This window comes from Actinia tenebrosa, unplaced genomic scaffold (genome assembly GCF_029948245.1).
Source record: "Actinia tenebrosa isolate PJP-AT-01 unplaced genomic scaffold, QUT_ActTen_1.0 PGA_scaffold1__47_contigs__length_23844297, whole genome shotgun sequence".
Taxonomy (NCBI): Eukaryota; Metazoa; Cnidaria; class Anthozoa; order Actiniaria; family Actiniidae; genus Actinia; species Actinia tenebrosa.
This window is the reverse complement of record NW_028292578.1, coordinates 18,882,293-18,906,716: the sequence shown is the minus strand read 5'-3', so window position 1 is coordinate 18,906,716 and position 24,424 is coordinate 18,882,293. Positions and strand designations below refer to the sequence as shown.

The following is a 24,424-nucleotide window of genomic DNA, read 5'->3' as shown; positions in this document are numbered from 1 at the left end:
TTTATGTTTTCATTCATGATATTTAGATTTTTTATTTTTTCATTTGAATGAGCCGTCTATCCTCAATTACTTTATCTATAATCCCTGCCAATGAAATTAATTTTTACAATGGATAGTTCATACTTTTCAAATCAAATGAGTCATCCATAGCGTAGCTTGGGATATCAATCAACGATGGCAACTACATACAGAGCAGATGTTCTGAAAATAGGTTTTTCTTCACGACAGGCGGCCCGACATCTGAAATCTATTTCTTTCCTATCTCGCAAATACAGTATTTTACTCACCCCCACATTTGGTTATTAAGTTTGTGTTAAGTCTGTAGCTCTTCGCTTTGATAAACACCAGAACACACACAAGTGAATTCATAAGAAAAGACTACCAAAAATAATGAAACAATCACAGCCCCCACAAAACTTGGACGTTAGTGCTTCTCCTACTCAATCAACATAAGAATGGCACGATTCAAGCTAGTTATATACATCTTCTTCAAGCTTCTCTTCGTTTAATGAGTATCTCTTGGTAACTACATGTAACATCTTCGAGCGATTTTAACACTCGCTTCAAAACTGCTCGCTACGTTTTTGAAAAGTGTGGCGCTTTTGCAAGGATCTGAATTAGGTGTCAGCTATCTCAATCCTAATCCAATGCTATCTGGATTTTTCGCTGCGGTTTGAAAACGTTAATGAAAATCTTCATTTGGAATAACTTTTCTAGGATCCTGAACCCCATCGCGTCTTATCCAAAGCCTTCTTCATATGATACATGCTTGATATCAACGCGTCCGTTGCTTGGAGTAGGGGATTTTCATAGGAACGACTTTCAGGAGTCTAAGTTCTCGTTTATCTGCAATAAGTCGACTAGAATATTCTTTATTCAAGTGGATAGCTGTTATCTCGTACATGGATATTGAGTTGCGATCTTTATTTCCGTATTTTTGCACCGGAGAAAATCATTGCATTACATCGGCGGCACGTCAAATGGTGTCTGCTCGATAGAAGTTAATTTAGAAGTTTATCAACGAACTTGTCCACTTGTATCGATCTTTCTGCTCGCTGCACACAGAGAAACTGATGAATGAGACTCTGAACTTAACAGAAACCAATGCAAAGCTGGTTTCAAGTCGTTTTCTTCCATTTGCAATAATATCCTTTATCCTGGCGACAGGAGCGGCTATAGGCAATCTAATGCTAGTGACAGCAATCTACAAGAACCCTTTCCGCAATCTGCGCACCAATTCTTCACTGTTAGTTACCAATCTAGCTCTTTGTGACTTCATTGTTGGAGCGGTAGGCGGGTATGGTATGTTTTCGTACGAGCTCTTTCTTTATTATGGTTCTTTTCTGAGTGAGAATGTTGTTAATGGGATCGCTGCTACAAGTGGTCTAGCGGTTGTATGTGGGGTAGGCACTGTTGTCGTAATGGCTTTCGACCGCTATCTGGCTGTCAAGTCACCATTTTCGTACACGTCTAAAGTAACAAAATATCGCATAAAAGGAGTTCTGATCGTCATCTGGACCTACACGTTCGTAATCAATACAATATTCTTCGTTGCAATACCCAAAAACTTGGGCTGCTTTCTTTCGAGTCATCTTCACATCACTATACCAGCCTGTATCCTCAGCTTAACATACATCAAGATGCTACAACAAGTACAAAAACAAAACAAACAGTGGAAGACTAACCCAAGAAGAGTTAACGTTGCCAGACAGTTATCGATTCGAAACATCATTGAACGAGAGCGCAAACTCACATCAGCAATAAAGCTTCTCATGGCATTTTTTCTGCTCAGTTTTCTTCCCGTCTACATTACCATGAATATTCAGTACTTTTGGAAGCATCGTACCAGGTTGACATGGCTTCGAACGTTCTTAGAAGTATCATTACTCATAGTGATATCCAACTCGTTTATCAATCCTATCATATATGCTTTAAGGGTTCCTAAATACCGCAAGGCCTTCAGACACGCAATGGGGTTACGAGATAATATTGTGAACATCATGATGTCTGCTGTAGGGCCTATTTGAGAACAATGAATGCTTTCCAAACCTGGTTGGTATCTGAGTTTTTCTTAAAAACCTGCGTTATGTCTTCATTCATACACCGAAGTGAATCGAAACATGGTGACCAATTTGAAACAGTAGGCAGATTAAGATTCCCATTTTTCCTTCCCGAAAACGGCAAACGTGACCACGTTTTCATCGTTTCCCTACATTTCACTTTACCTTTTGCAAACCTTCTCGACAAAGACAAGTATTCTTTTGTTTACCTACTACTTGGAGATTTTTTCGATTCCTTTTCACTAATTTTAAAGAATTTTTTAATGGTCAACTGACGTTTCACGTTTGCCGTAAATGAGAGTCTTAAACTCTCTAGTAACTATTGTTCTTGACTGACTAGCGACTCGACTCGGACTAGCTTCGTGTTCACATGAAAACATAAAAGAATATTCACGCCAGTTCAAGAGAGGCTAGTGAGTTTTGCCCTGCTTTCCACACACACTGTTTTACGCTCAATCAAGGTTGTAAGGTAGTTTATTTAATACTTTGTCAGTGTTTGACCGTAGGTCTTATGTATGCAAAGTGTTAAACGTTTTCTTTCCATCTTGCTCTCAGCTTTTCAGTGTTAGTGTTATTTGTACTGGAAATAGAATAAACAAAATAAAATATTGGCATTTTTTAAAGAAATGAAGTTCGATCATGGCTCTTAAGTCTTGTTCACACTTACTTAGGCATCGTAATCTTGGTCGCAAGTTACGCTCTAAGTAAATCAATGCGACGCAAGCAGAATCTTAAGCCTCGCTTCCTTGTTATTTTCCGCCAGCTTCGAAATATTTATCATCATGATGATCGTGACGAGCTTAGTGATTGTTCAGTCCTTACGATTACGGTTACGTTTTCTTGGTGCACACCCGATCGCAAAGTGACTGTGATCGTAACTGTAGTCGTAAGGAAACAAAACCTGATCCTAGCTTATGATTACGACGCTGCTACGATGCACCTTATACGACTGCGCTCAAAGCTACAATTTTTGATTCAGGCTGAGTTTTAACTCTGCTTTACGATTGCGATTGCGATTACAACGCTAGTGTAAACAAGGCTTTATTGAATTTGGCTCGTATCACATTACGCGACACACCCTGAAGACACCCCTATGTAACCCTAATTATCCTAGCACACACACTACCTCAACACACACCCAAAGAACTCAGTCTAATATATACTGTTGATTCCATTCTTTTGGATTGAGAGGCGGTGGAGCAATTCCAAAAGTGAATTTTTCCTGTGACACGACATTCTCGGTTCCACATGTAGACATCCTTCCTTCCCGTTAACAGTGTACTTGCAACATTTTACAACTGCATTTTCTGTCGAAAGATCCAAACTAGACCCCTAATTGAAATTTACTTCGATTAACAATTTTTCTAGGTTTTTCTTTTCTAAGCTTTTCTTGTCTAATTTGTCCACGTATGCCTAATGGACTACTTCGACTATACAGCCGCCATCTTGGATCGCAAGGCACTATGGAACGTCCAGGGAGCAAATATGACGTCAATTGATATTAACAGCTCACCACAAGAGATTTCAACAAAAGGTGAATTAAGACAGCACATCGATCAGCTTTATCCATAAAAGAAGAAAAAACACGAAAATCTTCATCTTTGCTTTGTTTTGCCCCCTGGCAAGTTGGCCGCCGTATCGTCGAAGTAGTCCATTATATTGCGTGTCACAAAATACATATCTTGTCTACGTTGTCCATGCATGACGTCTAATTAAATCGTGGTCTTAAAGTCTTAAAATGCAAAGAACATTAATCCTAAGTGGCGTTTTCCGCTGTTTATGGGATTGGGTAATACATGTCTTGTTTAAGTTGTCCCGGCCATGCATGACGTCTAATTACATCTTGTTCTTAAAATGCGAAGAGCATTAATCCTAAGTTGGGTGTCTCCGCTATCTATGGGATTGAGTAATAATGCCGAGCGCCGCACACGTACGACATCCCACGGGAACATCGTAAGTGTATAGCCAATTTCTTGACCAATATTTTACAAATTTAATTTCTTTTTGCGTAATGAATAATTTTGAAATATATGGTTTGAGTGTTGATCTAATGTTGTGCTGTTTCGCTATTATCATAACTTCATTTCGACGCATACTAAAATTGATTGAAATCCCCCAGTCCTTAAAACTAGAGTATCCCATATATCTCTTGCCCGTATATTTTGCTCAAATGCGCTTGGTGGCGTTGCCCCTAGATATTTTTCGCCTTCACATTATATCATCGCGGCTATGTTGGTGGTATTAAACAAAAGTTCACTCTCAAATAAAGATATCCAAATCAGAACAGAGTCGTACGATTAAATTTAACACTTCTTATAAAAGAACTGTCATAAGTTTCGCTTTTTGATTGGTTGGGCAGGGGCGCTAGCGTTGTGAGAGCACACAGCACACAAAAAACTGGGTCGAGTTAGCATCGCAGTGCGTTGTGGGACTGTTTTAGGTGACATATTTCCAAGTTGGCGTCCACTGATTTCGTCCTCTAAAACAGTCCCACAATGTACTGCTATGCCTAATTAACCTCGTGAAAGGTATGATGTTTTTAACTAAGCTAGGCCACAATGCACAGGAGCACAAGACATGTATATTAGGTGATGCGTGGTCATAAAAGGCAAATTTCCTACTGTGTCTCGCATTTAGGCGTTGGAGTCTTTATAAAAACTATTTATCCCAACTTTCCCATTCATTCACACCAAGGCCGATGAAAAAAAATTGGTGAGGAAAATCCTCAATTTTTATTGAGACCCTGAACTGAAACAACCTGCCTCTGATCTTATCTACGTGAGGGCACGGTTTGGGAACGGCGCCTAATTCACATATCGACTTGGAATTTAGCTTGCTAGGTTTTGCAGAGGGAGGAAATTTGGAGAAACTGGCAAAAACCGGCCTCCAATCAAGGGAGAGACCTAATAAACTCTACTCCCTTGTGATGGTGAGTTCCTAAAATCGCCGGAACCCGAGACAGCAGGGATCAAGGCGAGTGCGGCGCTACGCCCAGCTTTCCTGCATTAATTCTGTTACCAATTATCTATACTATGACAGACAATCTAGAAGATCTTTGCGTTTTCCATTGAACTTTTGCCTATAAATTTGAAGTCTTTTCTCTTTTCCATATGCGTTGATGTTGATCAAGTTCAGATCTCAGTGGTGGCCTTCATCCAGAAAGCGATAAATGACTTGAAAATTAAATTTTTCATGATGTTGTGAAATATCTATGGCATTTAATATCACTAGTGGTCTCAATAGGATCAAATATGACAAGTTTATTGACTGAATTATTTATAACTATATTAAGACTGAGGCGATATTTAAGTCTCATTCGTTTAGTCTGGGACTTCTTTCGGGAAGTCAACCCCAATTCATTATTTTCTCTAGTATAGCTAAACTTTGTTGTGTGAAGGCGAGGCCAAAAGAAGAGATTTAAAATATTAATATAATTTTTGACATGCGATTGAATAAACTTATGTAAAAGTTGAGGTAAAACAAAAGGAAAGATAAAAATTTTGAATCTAATTATCGCATTTCTGCCACCATGCGATTGAATAAACTCATGTAAAAGTCTGGGTCAGCCAAAAGAAAAATATAATTAATAATTTTTTGCCTTTCTGTTATGCGATTGATTAAAACTTTGAGACAAAGGTTAAGAAATTTAAACGGTTTGCGTAGGGTGTTTGTTAATTAAAAAGGCCAATTATGACATTCATAGCGACCGGTGTTGACCATCACCACTCGCGTGGCGGAACCCCAGAGCATTTCACGGGCGTTTTGACTGGTATCGGACACAGGCATTTGACTTTTAACTTCCATTATAATTCTATTTTCTTATAAGTGTAGCCTTTATTCGTGGTAACACCATAGTTAATAGATTGTTAACTAATAACTATGGTAACACTTGGATTGCGATATTTTCGAAGGAAAAGCATAGGAAGCCCAATAAACAATATATTTCAAAGCACAGGGTTTCAGACTCACCTGCCAATGTATAAATTTACATTTAACACTTCAAAAGACCGCTTGTATTTTATTAGCTGTATCAATATGTTGGTGTTTGTTTTCAACCCATAGGCATAATAACACTGAAACAAAAATACCCTGTGCTTAAACTTAATATCTAATATATTGATCATATATTGAATATATATTGACGTGATCATGCAGAAAAACTTCAGTTATTGGACTGTCAAATAAACCCTCGACGAACATCAGTACCGACTCCCCTCCCCTTTCTGATATAGATATATTTGTCAGTATTAAATAGATCATAAATGCTTCCATGCATAACATCTCATTTTCTGTAAACAGATAATTTCCTATTCTTTTGAAATTTTGTTCGTTTTAAAAAATGGGTGTTTAGAAATGACAGTTTACACACATTTTTCCTGTATTAGCATTAAAAATAATAATAGTCCACATACAGCATAATCTTTTTCTTTATTGATTTGAATCTTTACTATCTTTCAAACGCCCACCTATTTGTATATTTAAATAATTTTAAAATATTTGTTTGCATTGTTAGCGGTGGCACTTGATTGGGTTTCGTGGACAATGGCAAATGGCGTGTCGCGGTTATACACATGTAATGTATAATTTGTGCATTTTGTTTGCAGCAAATTGAAGATCACAAACATAAACTGGGGGTTCAAAATCTCTCGAGTCACAAGTACACGTATTTCCTAAACACCAGAACCCTAAAAATTAACGATGTTACGTTTTCCCTGGGATGTAATCGTGTTTTTTAGTACAGCTGTCGTAGGATTTCTTCTGTATGTCGTATTCACACGTCCTCGCGAGGCTTACAAAGGTTATAAAAAAATATCAAGAACATTCAAAGATTCTAGCCTATCGATAGCTCTGGGACTTAAAGAAGACTTCCACGCCATTCAAGATAAGTTTTTCTCGGTCTTAGAAGTTTCTAAAGCCATAAAAACAGCAGGACTTGAAACAAGTAATTTAATCATTGGAGTGGACTTTACAGCGAGTAACGAATGGCAAGGGAGGAAGAGCTTCCATGGCAGATCTCTACATCATATTTTCAAGAACTCATCCAAGAAGTTAAACTCGTATCAAACTGTAATAAAAACTATAGGGAAAACCTTAGAACCTTTTGATGAAGATAATCTAATCCCAGTATATGGATTTGGAGACGTAAAGACCAAAGACCAAAGTGTGTTCAACTTCAACTCGAATGATCAGCCATGCAAGGGTTTGGATAGCGTCCTGGAAGCGTATAACGAAGTCGTACGAAAAGTTTCCCTCAGTGGACCGACAAGTTTTGCACCAATCATCGAAAAGGCTATCGAAATTGTAAGCAAAGACAGAACCTATTATATACTAGTAATAATTGCAGACGGACAGGTCGTGGAAGACCAGGACCTCAAGACTAGAGAAGCCATCGTAAAGGCATCGAACTACCCGATTTCTATCTTAGTTGTTGGAGTCGGGGATGGCCCTTGGGATCGAATGCATGAATACGACGAACTTTTATCCGAAAGAAAGTTCGATAATTTTCAGTTTATTGAGTTTAATGATATTGTTGCAAACGCTAAATACCCCGATGCTGCTTTTGCCCTCCACGCCTTAATGGAAATACCAGACCAGTACCAAGCTATCAAAAATCTAGGACTTCTGAGAGAAATTTCTGAGAACAAACAAAATGACACCTAAATTGGAATCTGTATTGAGTATTCGTGTTGGTTTGGTTGGTGTAGATAACTTATCAAGATACACATGAATAATTTATATCTTCATGTGTGTCATCGTCTCCCAGGAGATAGAAAAAAGTATACCATTCTTATCAGATGGTTTAAAATCAAAAAGAAGATTAAACAGGAATAATGAAAGCGTTTGGTAAACTAGAATGTTTATTACATGGAAAATACATGTACTCAAAACTATAAATGGAATAATTAGGCCTATTACCAATGCAGAATCCTTGGAAACAATAGGCCAGGCACTTAAAAACTGAGTGTAACTGTACATTTATATGATTCGTGAAACAATTTTCCCAAAGGGGCCAAGATTCAAGGGGGTTAAATGAGAGTTAAGATAGAGGCAAGGGGCTGGGGAGGCATAACACTTGACATTAGATTTTTGGCCTTAGTAACATTAAACTGTAAAAAAATGGACCCATAACACTTAACAAAACCCCATCTACACCCTCTAAATAACATGAATTGTGAGTGTTTCAATTTGATTACTTTTTTTGGGGTGAAAAATATTATGCAATTATAATTGGACAAGGTTGAGCAAAAAATATATTGATTTTTAATCAGTTATTTCATAATTTAATAGTGATCTAGTAGTCGTATAGACCTCTTGCATGCAATGTCAAAGCAGCTCAATTTGGATGACAAAACCAGAGAATTTCAATCCCATGAGAATTGGAAACTTATCATCATTGTTCTCCGAATTGAGCTACTGCAAGGTCTATACTTGTAGAATTGCACAAGCTCAAAATATGTTTCTTAAATATACTAGTAAGTTCTTCAGTGGAAAATCACAGGCAGCCCAATCTCGGTTTTTTCTGTATGTATATTGCTAAAACTCGATATTTATGAATCATTATTTATTAGTAATAAAATCGTTCAGTAGACTTGTCTAGAAACTTCTTGTGTCTATTTTAGTTGTGAACGACTCCTCTGTTGGGCTTCCTGTGGTATTTGAACCAGGCTCCTGGCCGTTCAAAAAGGAAGATGGCGGCAGAAAGTTGATAAAGATGGGCAAACGGTATTATTGTGATTTTTGTGATAAATCATTTGCCTACTCGCTGCAGAACCGTAAAAAACACGAGCAAGGAATTCAGCACCAACGAAATAGAAAGCTTCATTACGATTCTTTTAAAGGTGGATAAATATTGTCAGTTAATTTGAGGGGATTTGAGTCATCCTCTTTCAACTTGGGGAGTTTTGGTGTTACAATTTATACAAATATTTTGTCTCTTTCTGAACATTAGACCCTGTAGAACTGCTTGCTGAAGAAGCAAGTAAGCAGCCATGTCGTCGCTTTTTCCAGACAGGTAAAGTTTATCTTGACTGTAAGCATAAAAGTAGTATGAATTTGGACACCATTTGTCAAAGGGCTAGAGCCAGTGCTAGAGTCCAATGACAATTACCTTAGTTCTAAGCATGAGTGCTAAGTGCATGTAACTGATAACTTATAACTGACATGTATTTTTCAGGAACATGTAATTTTGGGACCAATTGCAGATACTCGCACACCAACCCACAGTTGCTACTTGCTCAAGGTAAGATGATTTTGTAAATATGAATATGCACTGTGTCTTGCCCTCACTGCACACTAGGCAGTTAGTCACCAAGTTCAATATTCATCTTGCCCATTTGGACAACTAATTATCAGTTAATTACAGATTACTTGTTAATTTATACTCTTGCATATTATTAAATTATCTCCTGTGGGATTTAGTGGCAAGTTTGAACACTGTCCACCATACATGTGTTGTCAGCCAGAAAGAATACTATTGAAAACTTATAAATTATTCTGTTGATGAACATGCTGCACAAGACTGGAAATAAATGATATCAAGTAATCAAGGATCAATTTTCTATCAGCTGAAGCTGCAAAGCAAGGAAAGGAAAAAGATGAACCATCAATAGAAGATTGGCTAACAAAGTGGAGAAAACGCAGAAAAAAGATGGAAGAAAAAGATAAAGCAAGTTTGGAAACTGAAGAAGAGAATACCCTTCCTGCTGGACTTCCCCATGTGAGTGTCTTACCCCCTTCTCTCAGACCCCCACCCCCTGGGGGCTATTCCTACCACTCTAGGGTAGAGTGGGGATAGTTTCTCAACCTACTCTGTGAGAATGGTTTTTATCTATCATCAGGCCAGTACTTGTTGGGGACTATTCTGACCTCTCTAGGGTAGGGTGGCGATAGTTACTCTACTCTATAAGAAAGGCTTTCTTCTATCTTTAGGCCAGTACTTGTCAGGGGCTATTCAAACCTCCCTAGGGTAGGGTTGGGATAGTTACTCTACTCTATGAGAAAGGTTTTTGTCTAAATCTTCAGATCAGTACTTGTTGGAAGCTATTCTGACCTCTCTAGGGTAGGGTTGGGATAGTTACTCCACTCTATGAGAAAGGTTTTTTCTATATCTTAAGGCCAGTACTTGTTAGGAGCTATTCTGAACCCTCTAGTGTAGGGTGGGGATAGTTATTCTACTCTATGAGAAAGGTTTTTGTCTATATCTTCAGGCCAGTACTTGTTAGGAGCTATCCTGACCTCTTTAGGGTAGGGTGGGGATAGCTACTCTACTCTATGAGAAAATTTTTTGTCTATATCTTCAGGCCAGTACTTGTTGCAATTGAGGGCTATTCTGACCTCTCTTGGGTAGAGTGGGGACAGTTATTTTACTCTGAGAAAGGTTTTTACCTAGAAAGGTTTTTATCGACATCAAGCTAATACTGCCACTTCTTTTGTCTCAACAATTTTAAAACAACTTTATTTTATTTCCATGCATATAGGTTTATGTACAAATAATAATTGACTAATAGTGATTAAAGAAACTAAATGAGATAAGACAATTGAGCTCTTGGACTGCAAACCAAAGCCCTATAATATGGCTTTTCTAAAATTTGTCTACCATTTTTTTAATGTACAGTGAACATTTAATGAGCATTTTTCACTGTGGTATATAAAAATTAAAATTTATTTTCCCTGAAATAGATTATTCTATTTCAGTTCCAAAATCCTTTGCTTTTAGTGTTGTTAATCATTATATTATTCCTCTCATGCATCAAGGAGATTTTTTCTTGGTTGTACAGTAAGTGATATGTTTTTTCAGGGTGTTTTCCTCACCCCGCTATCTACTCTGATAGGGGATTTTATTCCCCTCCTAATAAACTCTTATTTCTCCAAAAAATGTTGTCAGAAACAAATACATCTCTTCAAAATCTAAGTCATATATATAAATATATATACTCCTACATATTCCACCTCCCAGTAGAGCTTTGCTGGTTTGTCATTTTGCTATGCAGTAGTTTTCCAATGTAACAATCTTTGTTAGTTCATGTTAATCTTACACACAAGGCTATCATTGTACTCTTCCTTAGGCTATCTGTTTTGAAGTTTATCTGCACTCTTTCTTTTACCTTTGTATTGAGCCTTCACATCTGGTTTCATTTATGCGTTATTGCGAAAGGAACCTTTCCCTCCTAAGGAAGTAATATGCCTTTGAATGTTATCCTAACCTAAACCAGATGCAAAGGCTGGAATACCAAAGAAAGAGTGTGCAAGTAAGGTCATAAGCATGTCAAAACAGACTTCTCAGGCAAATGAAGGGTTATTAGGATCTTAAAAACCTGACACCCAGGGCACCTGATACTAAGTAAGGTCTTTATAGGTGAAGACAAATAGTAGTTTCAGTAGTGTTTTTGGCTCAGCCTCTCCTTAACTTCCTTTCTCTGTATTCTTTCCATGACATTCTTGCCAACATAGCTTGTAGACTCTCCTCTTTTCCTGTGGAGAGGTATGTTTTGGGGTTACAATACCCACAACTGACTGGACAGTTCATTTTGATGTAATCTGAATTGGGCCTGTCATTGGCACACATCCAACGAAAGAGTCTGCACACTGAGTGATGTCGGTTTAGACAAGCTTTTGAAAGTAAAAATAAATGTTACATGAATATTAAGTGGAGGATTGCTGCCGAATGTTTTTTCCTTTTGTCCTTCCCTCCCCAGCCCCCTCCCCTAGGGACTTTTGACTTGTAACCAATCTTCCTTGGCAAATCAACATGGACAGACAGATAGTGACCAAAGGAAATAGAGGGACTGCTCACAGTCTAGTGAATACAACTAATTAGTCTAGATGCAAAGTTTACCTATTTCAGACCACATGTCTTTCCCAAGAGTATCATTACTTTGTTTAAGAATTGTGCATGGGAAGACATATGGATATATGAATGAAACTCAAAAAAAAAATCTTATTCCCTAAGGAATGACATGTGGTCTGAAATGGGTAAACATAAATAATTTGGTCTATTTGAATTGAAAACTAGGGTGTGTCAAGGGCCATTTGGTATCTGAACCCCACCCTCTCTCCTCCTGCTCAAAATGGGAAACGACATCAGTCCACTATTAGCCATTTGGATGTTGAGGAAAAACTGGGCCGAATGGGCATTGCAATGCATTGTGGGGGCATATTTGATGGCAGCTATTCCATCCCCTAAACAATGTCAAGATGTACTACAGTGCCAACTCAACCCAGTTTTTTTTTTCAACCCGAGAATAGCTTATATTGCAAACTGAGTCCACCATGGTGCAAGTCATTTTTGTTCTGAAGGGGTAAATGAGGGGGGTAAAATGACAGTGTGTTTACTTACGTGGGCATCCTTGGCCACGTGGTCCAGTAGCCCTACTCACTCTATCCCAGCAACATCCATAGAGAGTACGGCTGCACTTGATAGGTGGAGCATGTGCTCTTCTGGAACCTCCTTCTGATAACATTCAAGTCATGTGTAAATATACCGACAACAAACCCCAGTAATCCACTACTAGTAGAGCAAACGAATATTGTTTTATTCCCATACAGGGCATTACATGTGGGTAGAGTTTGTTAGGTCTCTCCCTTTATCCAAGGTTTTTCTCTGATACCCCTCCTCCCCTCCTTTGAGAAACCCAACCTGCTTTTTGAATATTGGCTATTTATTATAGCCTGGGTTGCAACCCAAAATAGTTGGGGGTGGGGCGGATGCGGGAAGGGGACTCTTCCTATTTCCCCTAATCCCCACCCCTCCCCCCAGCCCCATCTCTTTAGGCCACAATGGAGGCTAATTTATCGTTACCTTCTGGACATAATCCACAGGTTCCTCTGCATTTAGTTTGAGCTACTAATCTGATGCGAGTATTTTTCGATAAACATATTCGTTCACCAAAATTTTTCTTCATCTTGACACATTCTTTTGCCCACGATGGCTTGTCTTCACAAGGTTCTGGAAACAAAAAATGCCAACAATATATTATCAATTATTTATTCGTGATTTTTTAAAATTATTATTATTATTCTGTATTTCCCAATGCTGGTTTCTGTAACCGCCATCTTGGCTGGACAAACCATTTTCGAGTTTATATTGGCCGTTCCCTGAGCTCGAGTAAAAACAGGGTCGAATTGGAATTGCAGTGCATTGTGGAACTGTTTTAGGGGACGATAGACACCATCTTGGAAATATGTCCCCTAAGACAGCTTCACAATGCAATGCAATGCCAACCATTTTTTTCCTCTCGGGATGGTAAGCCTGTGTTCCACAACTATAGTATCCTACATGTCCACCATGTCTTTTGTTATTTCATCGGAGGGAAACTTATCGCTCGGCATGAACTATCTTATGATTCTGGTCAATCGCAGTGGCGAAAATCCAAACTGTTCAATGCTTTTTTGTTCATAGGTGTCTGCTCTAACGACAGGGTCTTAGTACCCAGAAAAAGACTGTAGGCCTTTACTTTGTAAAGCGCATTGAGTCAATGTGAAATGCGTTATACAAGAACCCCATTATTATTATTATCGTCATCATCATCATCATCATTTTTATTATTATCATTATTCCCTACACTTAGGAAGCCTATACGAGTCGCATGTGCACGAAACTTTTCTTACGGACGTGAAGGCAATTTATATTCTTTACAGCCATTCTCAATCACACGCGCCCTCTAGCGATTGTTTCTGTCGCGACGAAGAAGCTTTTCGTGGACGTCAATCAAGAGGTTTCCATGACATTCTAGACACGTGCCCTTATAGCTTTGTGTTTTCCGACAATGTTATGGAAACGCCTTGTGATTGACGTCCACCAAAACCTTCTTCGTCGCGACAGAAAAAATCACAAGAGGGCGCGTGTGATTGAGAATGGCTGTAATTCACCCAGTCCACGCACCAAGGCGTGCGCGCCGCACCAAGCGGCCTCGATAGACCTGTGTACCTTGAGTGTTCGGACGCAAATGCAACATTTTCAAAGGAATGACACGTGGTCTCAAATGGGAAAACAAACGCCTAAGTTTATTAATAGAATTCTTTCTGGCTGACAGCACATGTTGGTCAGTCTTGGACCACCATTTGTAGCAGATAATGATCGAGATTGTAAGACGTTTACCAACTGATCGAAACACAGCAACACGCAAAGCATCAAACTTTAAAAATCTTATCTGGATGAGTAAAATAATTGCGTTTTTTTTTTTTTTTTTTTTTTTTTTTTTTGATTTTGGATTCTTAATTATGAAAAATAATATAGAAAAGCATAGTTAATGTTTCTCTAGGAACTATAAAGTATATAACTACAGACTACGTAAATGAATCCAAATAATTCGCGTTCTATTGGCTAACTGATCTCGTAACTCATTGCTAACTTATAAGACATAAAAGCGTTTAAAATCCAATCAAGAACTGAAAACTCGTGTGTCACGGCAGAAGAATAAGCGATGATTACAAGTCTGGCGATATACTCAACAAATACGCTCCAGCAGAATGCGCTTTGCTACTCATACTTTTGTGTAAAATTGCACAATCTCTGCGGTTTATTCGCGGCTCCGAGCAGCAGTACGCCAACGCAGTTGTCACTGACGCCCGCATAGTCAAATGGTTTCCCATTTCCTGAAGTCTTTTCAACGAAGTATAACATATGGTGAAAGTTTGGCTATAGAAAGATTGCACCTTCCTATAGCTTTCTTTTCTCCGCTGTTCGCTTGTGACTTATAAATCTGTTCAAAAAGGTTTTAACTGTTAAAGATGTGTTTTAAACAAATTTGAGTGAACCGCAACTTTTGGTCTATGGTCATGCGCAGGACGAGTCGCGAGTACAAGGTCACGTGGGAAGCGCAAAGTTCATTTTGATTTCCGCCAAGCGACGCTCTCAGGAAATTGCTTTCCTTTAGACTTTTATAATCTTTTATTTACTTCACTGTTTGTTAATACCGTGTGAGCCCTTAGGCACATATACTGAGCCGCCGATTTTTAACAAGCTAAGATCACTTGAATCTCTAAACTAAACCAAGTCACTCCGATTACTAGAAAAGAAAGATAGACTCATTGATACGTTTGAAATAGGTCCTGTCTTGAGAGAGAATTACAAACTCTTGATAATTCGTAAGATAACAAAAAATCGGCTGATCTGATCAATGAGGTCATTATTAAAGACGATATGATACTGCTTGGATATAAAGCAGCCTTTATGTTATCGCAACCTCAAGTTGCCTACATGATTAAGATTTTCGCCTCAAAATAAGGGCTTTTGGTCATTCTTTCACGTAGTGCCAATTTGTTTTTAGCGTTTGATTATTGCCCATTCGAGATCACGAGGCAAGACCTGAATTACCGGGTATGAAAAAAGCTACTCTGAAATACACTGTATTCAGTTTCCTTAAAGAATGATGATGATTTCCCAGTGCTTACATCTGTTTGCATTCGCACAGGTCTACTGTCTTATAGTCTTGTTACAGGGTTCGTGCTACTCCTTGAAATCCTTGAAAAGTTCTTGAATTGAAAACACGTTTTTAAGGGCACTTGAAAAGCTCTTCAAAATAGGGAAAAACGCCAAAACTCCTGGAATACTTCTTGAATTGAATGCAAACTTAATGCTATTTCTAACTTTCCTTTTGAAATAAATAACGATTAAAATTGATTGAAGAGTTTTCGTATATTTTGTAAATAGCCTAGCTGAATATCTTGGTACTTTTGGTAAGAATGCGTAAATTAAAGATCTATTTATCTAAGCTAGTGGCCCCGGCTGAATTAGCTGCACTGTAACATTCAATCAATGTTTAAACCACGTTCTAATGCAAAAAACCTAGTCCTTGAAAATCGAATTTTTGTGCTTGAAAAGTGCTTAAAAAGTCCTTGAATTTTGTAACGAAAATGTAGCACGAACCCTGTTAGATCAGTGGCGCATAATAAAACGGGCCCCAGTATTCGAAGATATGAAAATAAATTGTATCACATCAATTGTATAGATAAGTCATCCATAATGGCCGCGAAGAATATAATTTTGCGCGAGTCCTAAAAAGTTATGTTGCAACAATTTTTTTCCTCCGCGCAGTCGGCAAGAACACGAAAAAGAGTGCGTGTAAAAGTTTTGACTGAAGACTGCCCATTTCTTTACTTTAAAAAATCTTTTAAAATACCGTACTCGAACTCGGCATTTCTGAAGATGACACTTGTCGAAAAAGTTCAAAACTTTTAACAGGCTCTTACTTTTGCCTATATATTTTGAAAAGTTCTTATCAGCGATTTTCTGAAGTTGCGACAGAGTCTGATGACTTTATCTTTAAGATTTGACGGTCACTTTGCAGGTCAGATAATATTAGATTGGTTATATCTCAATTATATTAATTAAAAAGCTAACCTAGCGAACCTGACCAATGCAATTAAATTTGATGATTGAGCTGGAATATTGCCGCAAATGCTTCCTAAAGAATCAAAGGAAACTACTGCCAAAATCAAACGACCAAAAACGTAACATTTATAAAGCGCACTTTCTCAGTATATGGATATAATCAAAGGCGCTTTACATTGTAAATGTCAGATCGCTTTTTATACAATTTACAAACATGAGAGATGGTTAGTATGAGTGTAGGCACTAAGGGTGGTCACTGCCAGGACGGTTTTTCTTTACGTCCTCAGTGGTTCTTTTCAAATCCATCCAAGTCCTCATGAGGGAGTGAAAAATCTATGTATCGCGGAACGTTGCCTAAATATTGGACAGTTGAAGTTTAGTCTTACAAACCCCTCGAAATCCACCACTCCGTTTAGTCAACGCCTTAGTGACCATGATATCTACAACGACTTGAGAAATCTAATGTATCGCGGAACGTTGCCTAAGTATTGAACAGTCGAATGTCAGTCTTACAAACCCCTCGAAATCCACCGCTCCGTTTAGTCAACGCCTGAGCGACCATGATATTTATAACGACTTGGAAATACTTTTGGCTTGCCCGGCCAGTCAATACGCGCGACGAAATGAATTGATTAAACTCGATTAATCCAACAGAAGGGCTGTAGCAGTAATAACTGATGACTGGACCGTCAATGGAGTTGACAGTAGAAGTAGAATCTAGAAGGTCAATATATAGAATGCCATGTTTTATCCCCTTATTTAATTAAAAAACCCTAAAAAATTAATGAAAGTTTCCAAAATCGTCAATCAGAGTATTCCATACTGAAACTTTTTCTTGAAAATTGTTGGTTGAATTTTTGAATGAACACTGAGCTCTTTCACTTTCAGCCAAAAGATAATCGGACTTCTTTACAAGATTAAATATGAGCATGCTATGTTACAAAATTATTTGGAAAAACTAAAGATTCTACTCTGAGTTTCTGAAATTTTTATTCTGAACTAGAAACCGGAATGTAAGCACACCGGACACTGGTTCTGTTAGTGGTTAAATAGGCCATTTTCGAACTGTCTTCTACAGCGTCTGAATATTCACAAATACCAACGGCAAAGTAAAGAATGCACAACTTCAACAATACAAACACTTTGAAATTCCACGGACCTTCACTGGAACACATGAATATTCTACACAAAATCTAGGCTAGCCATGAGCAACAGAGTATTTTAAGGAGGCTTAGTCGCCGTTTTTTTTTTGAGAGTCGTTCTTTCCTTAGCCTGCGCTGCATCCGGAATTTTCTGTCATAACTTTACGAGTAAACGTTCGGAGGCAGGCAGGCTATTCTTTCCTACGCGTCACGCCGGAATTTCTTAGCACAAAGGGTGTCTGAGCTAAAGGCCTTCTTGGTAATAAAGAATTTACTTCTTTATTTTATCTACATGTACATCTCAGGACACCCGTCATGATAAAGTAACTTTCATTAGCTCTCTCTATTATTACCCTGAACATATATTATTTTCTGGATAATGACCAATAGTGCAAATCATATTTCCGTGAAATGGAAACGAAACCAACGAAAGAATTGTAAAAAAAGGGGAGTGTTTAGTGCTATTTATTGTCTATGCTATTTCATTGATATATATGGTTTGCACTCTCATGCTCATTAATAGTCGAGAAACAAACACTTGCGCTTGCCCGTCGTGAATAACGTTTAAAAATGTACAGCTCTCAGCGCGTTTGTAATTGTTGCATTCTTATAACTTCCGTACAGACTTGTCCCGCAGAAAACCGACCCTTCCATTCATAAGGACATGCAAGTCTACGTTTTCCAACCGCGAATTTAAAACCTAGATTGAGCTGCAAATGGACCTCAAGCCACAGGGTAGCCCATTCAAGAGTCTCGTACAGAATGGAAGAAATTCTTTATCCTACAGGGAGCCACTACCCAACTGTTCGTGGATCGTATTGTATGATAAGTGTTTGAGGAAAAAATCTCGCTATTACTTTCCTGTTTGATCTTTTTTTTTCTTTCTACGACCAAATTAGTCGTGTTTTGTTTAGGTAATGTTAGAGTACATACCATATATCCGTGAAAAAGTTTGTAAGAAATTTCCGGCAAAGATTTGTACAAATAGCGCAGCGCACTTATTCTAAAAACAGCTTAAAGATTCGGACAAACATTGCATTCTGTTTAACCGCTACGAGGATTATACGAACCGATTTTATTATTTTTACTTAAAGTTACAATAATAACCCATGTAAACTAAGACCAACTGCGATCGGCTGTGAAAATTGTCTGCTGAAAGTAAACTTGTAAGTTTGTTTGTCCGAATTTCGCCTTTGTCTTCGTTTTTATGACGTCACGGTTGCGCTGCGCTATTATTAAGTCTAGTAGACCTCAGTAGACCGTAGACCTACAAAACTTTGAACCAATTTGTACAATTTTGTCAGTTAACGTTTTCACGGATATATGGTATGCACACTACTACTATGTTATAAAACTGACCAACATTATGGGTGATAAGTCGCGAATGATGAAAAACGATAAAGGTTTTAAGGTACGAAGCCACGGTACTGATTCCAGGCTGCAGTCTAATAAAAGGTAGCCTGCGCGTAGCAGCCCAAATGCGCCGCTACGCAAGCTAGAGAAATGGATCCTGTTCAGCAATTATTTTAAAATGCATAAGTCGACATTAATTAAACACGTTAAATATCAGGGACTTCAATGAGAAAGAAAATAGCGAACAGGATGTCTCGATTTGTTTGCTTTACAAGGTTTTTAGCACGCGCAGTTATGTTGTCTGATACTGATGGGGTTATGGCCTGCAGAGATGATTATCACTGAAGGGGTGAATAAGGGCGGCAATTTTAACTGACAGAAGTAATCAACGTGCAGAATTGTAACATATCACTTCATCTATTCTGTATGCGTCAATCCTGCGTCCGTCATTCTATACATCTATCAATCTATAGCTACAATCCTGGACAAAAGTCATTGGGACACTTGAAAAGTCAACGCTAAATTTTTTAATATTGTCTTAATATCCATAATTTCTCAATGTTTATACGCCATTTCATCTCTATGAAGCTCGCCCCCCCTCCCCCAACTCAATGTTGGTCAAACCACACATCATCGCAAACGCCCCGTTTGCCCCAACATTAAATTCGGGGGGGGGGGGGGGGGGGAGATAACAATTTCATGTAATTTATGTTGCTGTCCCAATACCTTTGTCCAGGATCGTAGATCTGTCCATCCATCCATTCTTCCATTTGTCTGTTCACAATCGATGCATGCGATCTAGATGCCAACAGCACATGCAAGTAACCCATCCCAGACTCACTAACTCTGGTTTGTTTCTGTTTAAAATAAATTAAACCTCCAAACAGACAACGTTAACTGATTACATCAAGTGTTCGTTTCTGGGAAGAAAACTGACATTCTAATTATATTACAGTTAATTTACTCACTAAGACAAACAGGCAAATGAGATTCTAGTGGTCATCGTGGCACTTCTACTCGGTGATAAAGACATAGTCAACTACACGATTTGTCTTCGGCTTATCCGACTCAGTATCCTTTTAAAAATGTTGATTTGCTGTTGAAGCAGACGGTATGTTCTCCGTCTTTATCAACGACGTTGTCTGGTATCATCGGTATAACGGATAACTAAACAACAAAACAAAGTGCAAAAGAAGTGGAAAAGTAAATGGGAAAAAGTATGTGTGTTTTTTTCCTTCCTAAAGTCGGTTCTGGGATATAAAAATGTACTTTTCGCTTTGAAAACGGACCTTAGCTTAACGGCCTCGGTCCGTATACTCAAAACCTTGGGCAAAGTGTTTTCTTAGGTTATATAACCTCTATGTAAAAAAAACCCAGTTTCATGCGGTTGAATCAAACAGACATTTGATCAATGAAATAACTACCCAAGTTTATGCAAGATGGAAATAGTAGGCGTTTGCTCGTGCCCCAGCTCGTCTGAAAAAGCAGTTACATTCGGTATTTGACAGCAGGAAACCGACCCTGATGACCGAGTTGGCTTGCGTATCACAGTATGTATTTCTATATACTCTCTCAACACCGAGAGTAGTCAAACAAAGTTTTTTCAGTAACTGGAAAAACCTAGATATAAGATCTTGGCACGCGCGCAATATTCGGGAAATTTAAAAATTCAATTGCTTTTTCCTTGAAATTTTTCCCCGTATGAAACGCTCGACATACAAAACACAGTAGCGTGGCAGACACTCTCTGTACAACTAGAACAAGCTATATAGATCATGGTTGCGCGTAATCTACATCAATAAATATTATATTTGTTCTTGTGTTTAAAGAAAATGAATTGTAGAATTATTTGGCACCAGACTAGGAACTAGTTACTTGTTATATACTACGTAGCTAACTTTAGATTTCGGTTTTATATAATGAAGATATTTCAATTCCGAGACTAGTCGTCGGCGCTCACGAACATATATCGATTATCATACGTCAATGTTTCCGAGTCCCCTCATAAGCAATGACAATGTATTGTTTTTGCTCTATGCAGTAAGAATCGATGTACTACTTAAAGGATTGTGGGGGAAAATGACGTAACAAGCGAGACTATGGGAGAATAATGAGCTAGATCTCGTTAACTAAATACCTTGCAATGTTATCGCCGCGGCTGTTTATTGACTTAAACGATACTAATCAGAGAGCTAAAATGGCTTCTTATTCATTAGAAGCACGTCTAGAAAAATCCCGTCAAAATTTGAAGTACCAAAAAGTATTCTTTTAGAAATATTCATTCAGTGATATTCATACTTATTATTACCTCTCGTCCGAATCCAGAAAAGTCTTTGATTGATAATAAAGAATTTGTACTTTCTAAGAGCGTTTTGGACATGCGTAGAGATGTGAGACACTTTTACATGACTTAACGACTGTCCACGTATATGATTGACTCGCGAGTTCCAATCGATATACTCTCGTAAGATTTTAAGCCATCCTGAGCCTGTGAGCAATTAGCCTTCCTGTTTCACTTGTAAGCTTGAGTTTTATCCCTGAAGCGGGTTTATACAGATAGATATTAGCAGGGTTCGTGCTACATTTTCGTTACGAAATTCAAGGACTTTTTAAGCACTTTTCAAGCACAAAAATTCGATTTTCAAGGACAAAGTTTTTTGTATTAGAAAATGGTTTAAACATTGATTCAATGTTACAGTGCAGCTAAGTCAGCCGGGGCCACTAGCTGAGATAAATAGATCTTTAATATACGCATTCTTACCAGAAGTACCCAGATATTCAGCTAGGCTATTTACAAAATATACGAAAACTCTTCAATCAATTTTAATCGTTATTTATTTCAAAAGGAAAGTTAGAAATAGCATTAAGTTTGCATTCAATTCAAGGAGTATTCCAGGAGTTTTGGCGTTTTCCCCTATTTTGAAGAGCTTTTCAAGTGCCCTTAAAAACGTGTTTTCAATTCAAGGACTTTTCAAGGATTTCAAGGAGTAGCACGAACCCTGTATTAGAATACCCGGCACCAGATGAGAGGAGATACCATGTCGATGATTTAATGAATAGGTTTTTCCGGAAGGAGGTTCGATGTTAAACTCCAGGTCTCACGCAAAGCGTTCTCTAGATGCCCCAAGACTCTGGACGTACCACGCTATCTGAACTTTCGACGCCCTAGCACAGACCTTGCAAGAAACTCCCATGTATTGCACCGCGTTTGGCAGAATTTACGCATCTTGTTATCGAAACCACTTTCTTAGTACATTAAAAATGATTTAGTTCTAAATCTAAATTCCTTGTGGATTATCTTGTCGATTGAATCATTTGACACTAAACTCCAATAGATATGCGTAAAGGAATCATGTTATTTAAAACGAACGCCTTGAGAGAAAAAAGTTATTTACCAAAAATCTTCAGTGCAAAAATTCTCGAAAACCCTTTTCCAAAAACTCATATTTTCCTTCATTCATGGTGAACAATCCTTCGCGGTTCCGTGGCTTCTTTAGACAGCCTAAAACGTCCAATAAATAAAAATTTTGCACAAACTTACCTCCCGTAACTGTTATCGCTGTTGCGAAAACCAGAAACACTACACAAGCGAACATCTGCTTTGTCGCAGACATCCTTGAACGATTTGTTGGTTGACACTGTTTCTCTGTTGTAATATCTACGAAGACTGGTTCAATATGAGGAGGTAGGGTTACGACCAGTCGCTTTATAAAGGCGGGACTATTTAGTAATGCGCTGTTGGTATGTAAGCCAACCCATAACCCAATCCAAGACCCACGACCATCCTAAGTAAGGGTCATAACTAGACAGTTTGTTATCAAATTCCAAGAATAATCGAAAGCGGAATCCACCCTATTTAGCTGTTCGCTCTATATACGTACATATATGAATATGCAGCTTACCAATTATGGAATAGTTTTCTAGATTTCTGTTTCGGATACCTTTGCTCGTTATGTTAGTAACTTGTTCAGCGCAATTTGTTGGGATGTTCAATATAGGTGCGCGATATCCAGCCGTCTCCTAGTTTTTTATACAAGATATCTCCTGCTTTGGAGGTTGGCTCTTGTGTGAAATAGTAGAATACATTTTGCATGGGACCGCATTAAATTAACAACACTGCTTGGTTTAAATCTGAAGATCTAACACAGCGCTTACGAATCCTACTACAACATAAATGTCTAATCGAATAACAGATCAATCGTTCAAGACACGTGTTATACGTAAGGAGCAAAATCAGCCCACGGATCAAGAAACGCTTTCACTACTCCTTTACATCGGAGCTCTGGTTCAAAATAAAATACTCAATAAGCCAGAGATTGTGAGCAAGCTCATTCAATGAAGAAACAGAAGTTACAAAAGAAATGACAGCTTTGCTCTTAGCACCAATACCTTTGACGATTCTATCCGGCGTACGACGCACACTTCACTAGGAACTGCTATTTTGATACACTCTAGAAAAAAAAAAAAAAAAAAAGCCAGCATTTTCCCCCCTCCCCACGAAAAAAATCTTCAGAACTCAGCTTGGGAGTTAGTTGAAGTAGACCAAATGCAAGACTGGATAGCGGAGACCAATCTAGCAACATTTTTCCATCCAAGAGATTTGCGATGCTACTCGTTTTTTTTTTTTGCTTTTCAAACCTTCGTGAAATGTCAAATATTTCTGGGCTCTTCATTTATAGATTGATTTAGAATGACTTGCTCAGCAAGGCGCTTAAGTGAGTATTAAAAATAATCTTCTTCACTCTAATTCCTTAAAAGCGTTCAAGAATCTGTTGTAATTCTTCAAACAAAAAAGGGTTATCACTCACGAGTCCATTCCATTGTTCCTGCTTACTCAAAATTAAGTCCTTGGAATGGTTACAGATAATATTTGATAACTGATAATTTAATTCTTATATTGCGCGTGTTACATAGGAAGATGCTAAGTATAAAGATATAAATTATGATCTATACATGCCATGTAGGCCCGTTGCATCAGCCCCAAAGCAGCGCAACCAGGAGGGTAAGCAACAAACTGGCCATAAGACAAGACAAACAATCGGAGTAATTTTTAGCTGTATATTAACGAAAAAAGGCTAAAATAGAATAACGCTGTCTGACTTCGACCTCCTATCGTGACGAACTAAAAAACTTTATTTGGATTTTGAAGAGAATTTTCTGGAAGAATATTATGACGTCAGTGAAAATAACTGATTTCGTTAGAACCTAAAACTGCAATGGTTTTAAAAGTCATGCATGTTTGTCTTGAAATAGACATTATTATTTGTATTATGGCGGACAGAAACGCAGGCCCTACATTTTGCCTAGCACTTTATCTAATAACAGAAACGTGGATCAATCCGGCATGCACAATGGCCGGAGACGACCTGTGTTTAGTGTATAGTTATAGGGAAGAGAAGTCAAATTTTGAGGCATTGTTAAATGTTGTTCTCTGTCATAAAAGACACTGATTGTACTACGCTTTTCATCTTCCTTATTTCCAACTCAAGGAATGCTAATGCTTAACGCAACCACACAGAATACATTACGATAGAGGA

General features: G+C 38.1%; 4 protein-coding genes across 5 annotated transcripts; 3 read left to right on the top strand and 1 right to left on the bottom strand.

The window, feature by feature from the left end:
• On the top strand, window positions 1–2,687 carry LOC116293961 (beta-1 adrenergic receptor-like). The gene has a single exon (XM_031701463.2). The coding sequence runs from the start codon at window positions 1,074–1,076 to the stop codon at window positions 2,025–2,027; it is 954 nt and encodes a 317-aa protein (XP_031557323.1). The 5' UTR covers window positions 1–1,073; the 3' UTR covers window positions 2,028–2,687.
• Window positions 2,688–6,603: 3,916 nt separating this feature from the next.
• On the top strand, window positions 6,604–8,649 carry LOC116293960 (uncharacterized). Its single transcript, XM_031701462.1, has one exon. The coding sequence runs from the start codon at window positions 6,759–6,761 to the stop codon at window positions 7,719–7,721; it is 963 nt and encodes a 320-aa protein (XP_031557322.1). The 5' UTR covers window positions 6,604–6,758; the 3' UTR covers window positions 7,722–8,649.
• A 57-nt stretch (window positions 8,650–8,706) lies between these two features.
• LOC116293982 (zinc finger matrin-type protein 5) lies at window positions 8,707–11,709 on the top strand. The gene is made up of 4 exons (XM_089032896.1): window positions 8,707–8,899; window positions 9,010–9,072; window positions 9,235–9,300; window positions 9,626–11,709. Exons 1-4 carry the CDS (start codon window positions 8,773–8,775, stop codon window positions 9,853–9,855), a joined length of 486 nt encoding a protein of 161 aa, XP_088889022.1. The 5' UTR covers window positions 8,707–8,772; the 3' UTR covers window positions 9,856–11,709.
• Window positions 10,500–22,641, bottom strand: LOC116293962 (uncharacterized). Of its 2 annotated transcripts, none has more exons than XM_089032895.1 (4): window positions 22,429–22,641; window positions 12,859–13,005; window positions 12,397–12,507; window positions 10,500–11,669 (listed from the first exon to the last, which is right to left on the bottom strand). In XM_089032895.1, exons 1-4 carry the CDS (start codon window positions 22,499–22,501, stop codon window positions 11,452–11,454), a joined length of 549 nt encoding a protein of 182 aa, XP_088889021.1. In that variant the 5' UTR covers window positions 22,502–22,641; the 3' UTR covers window positions 10,500–11,451. The 2 variants fall into 2 exon arrangements, with proteins under 2 accessions (XP_088889021.1, XP_031557324.1); XM_031701464.2 differs by having other exon boundaries at window positions 12,397–12,510; window positions 22,429–22,625.
• Between the last annotated feature and the right edge of the window lie 1,783 nt (window positions 22,642–24,424).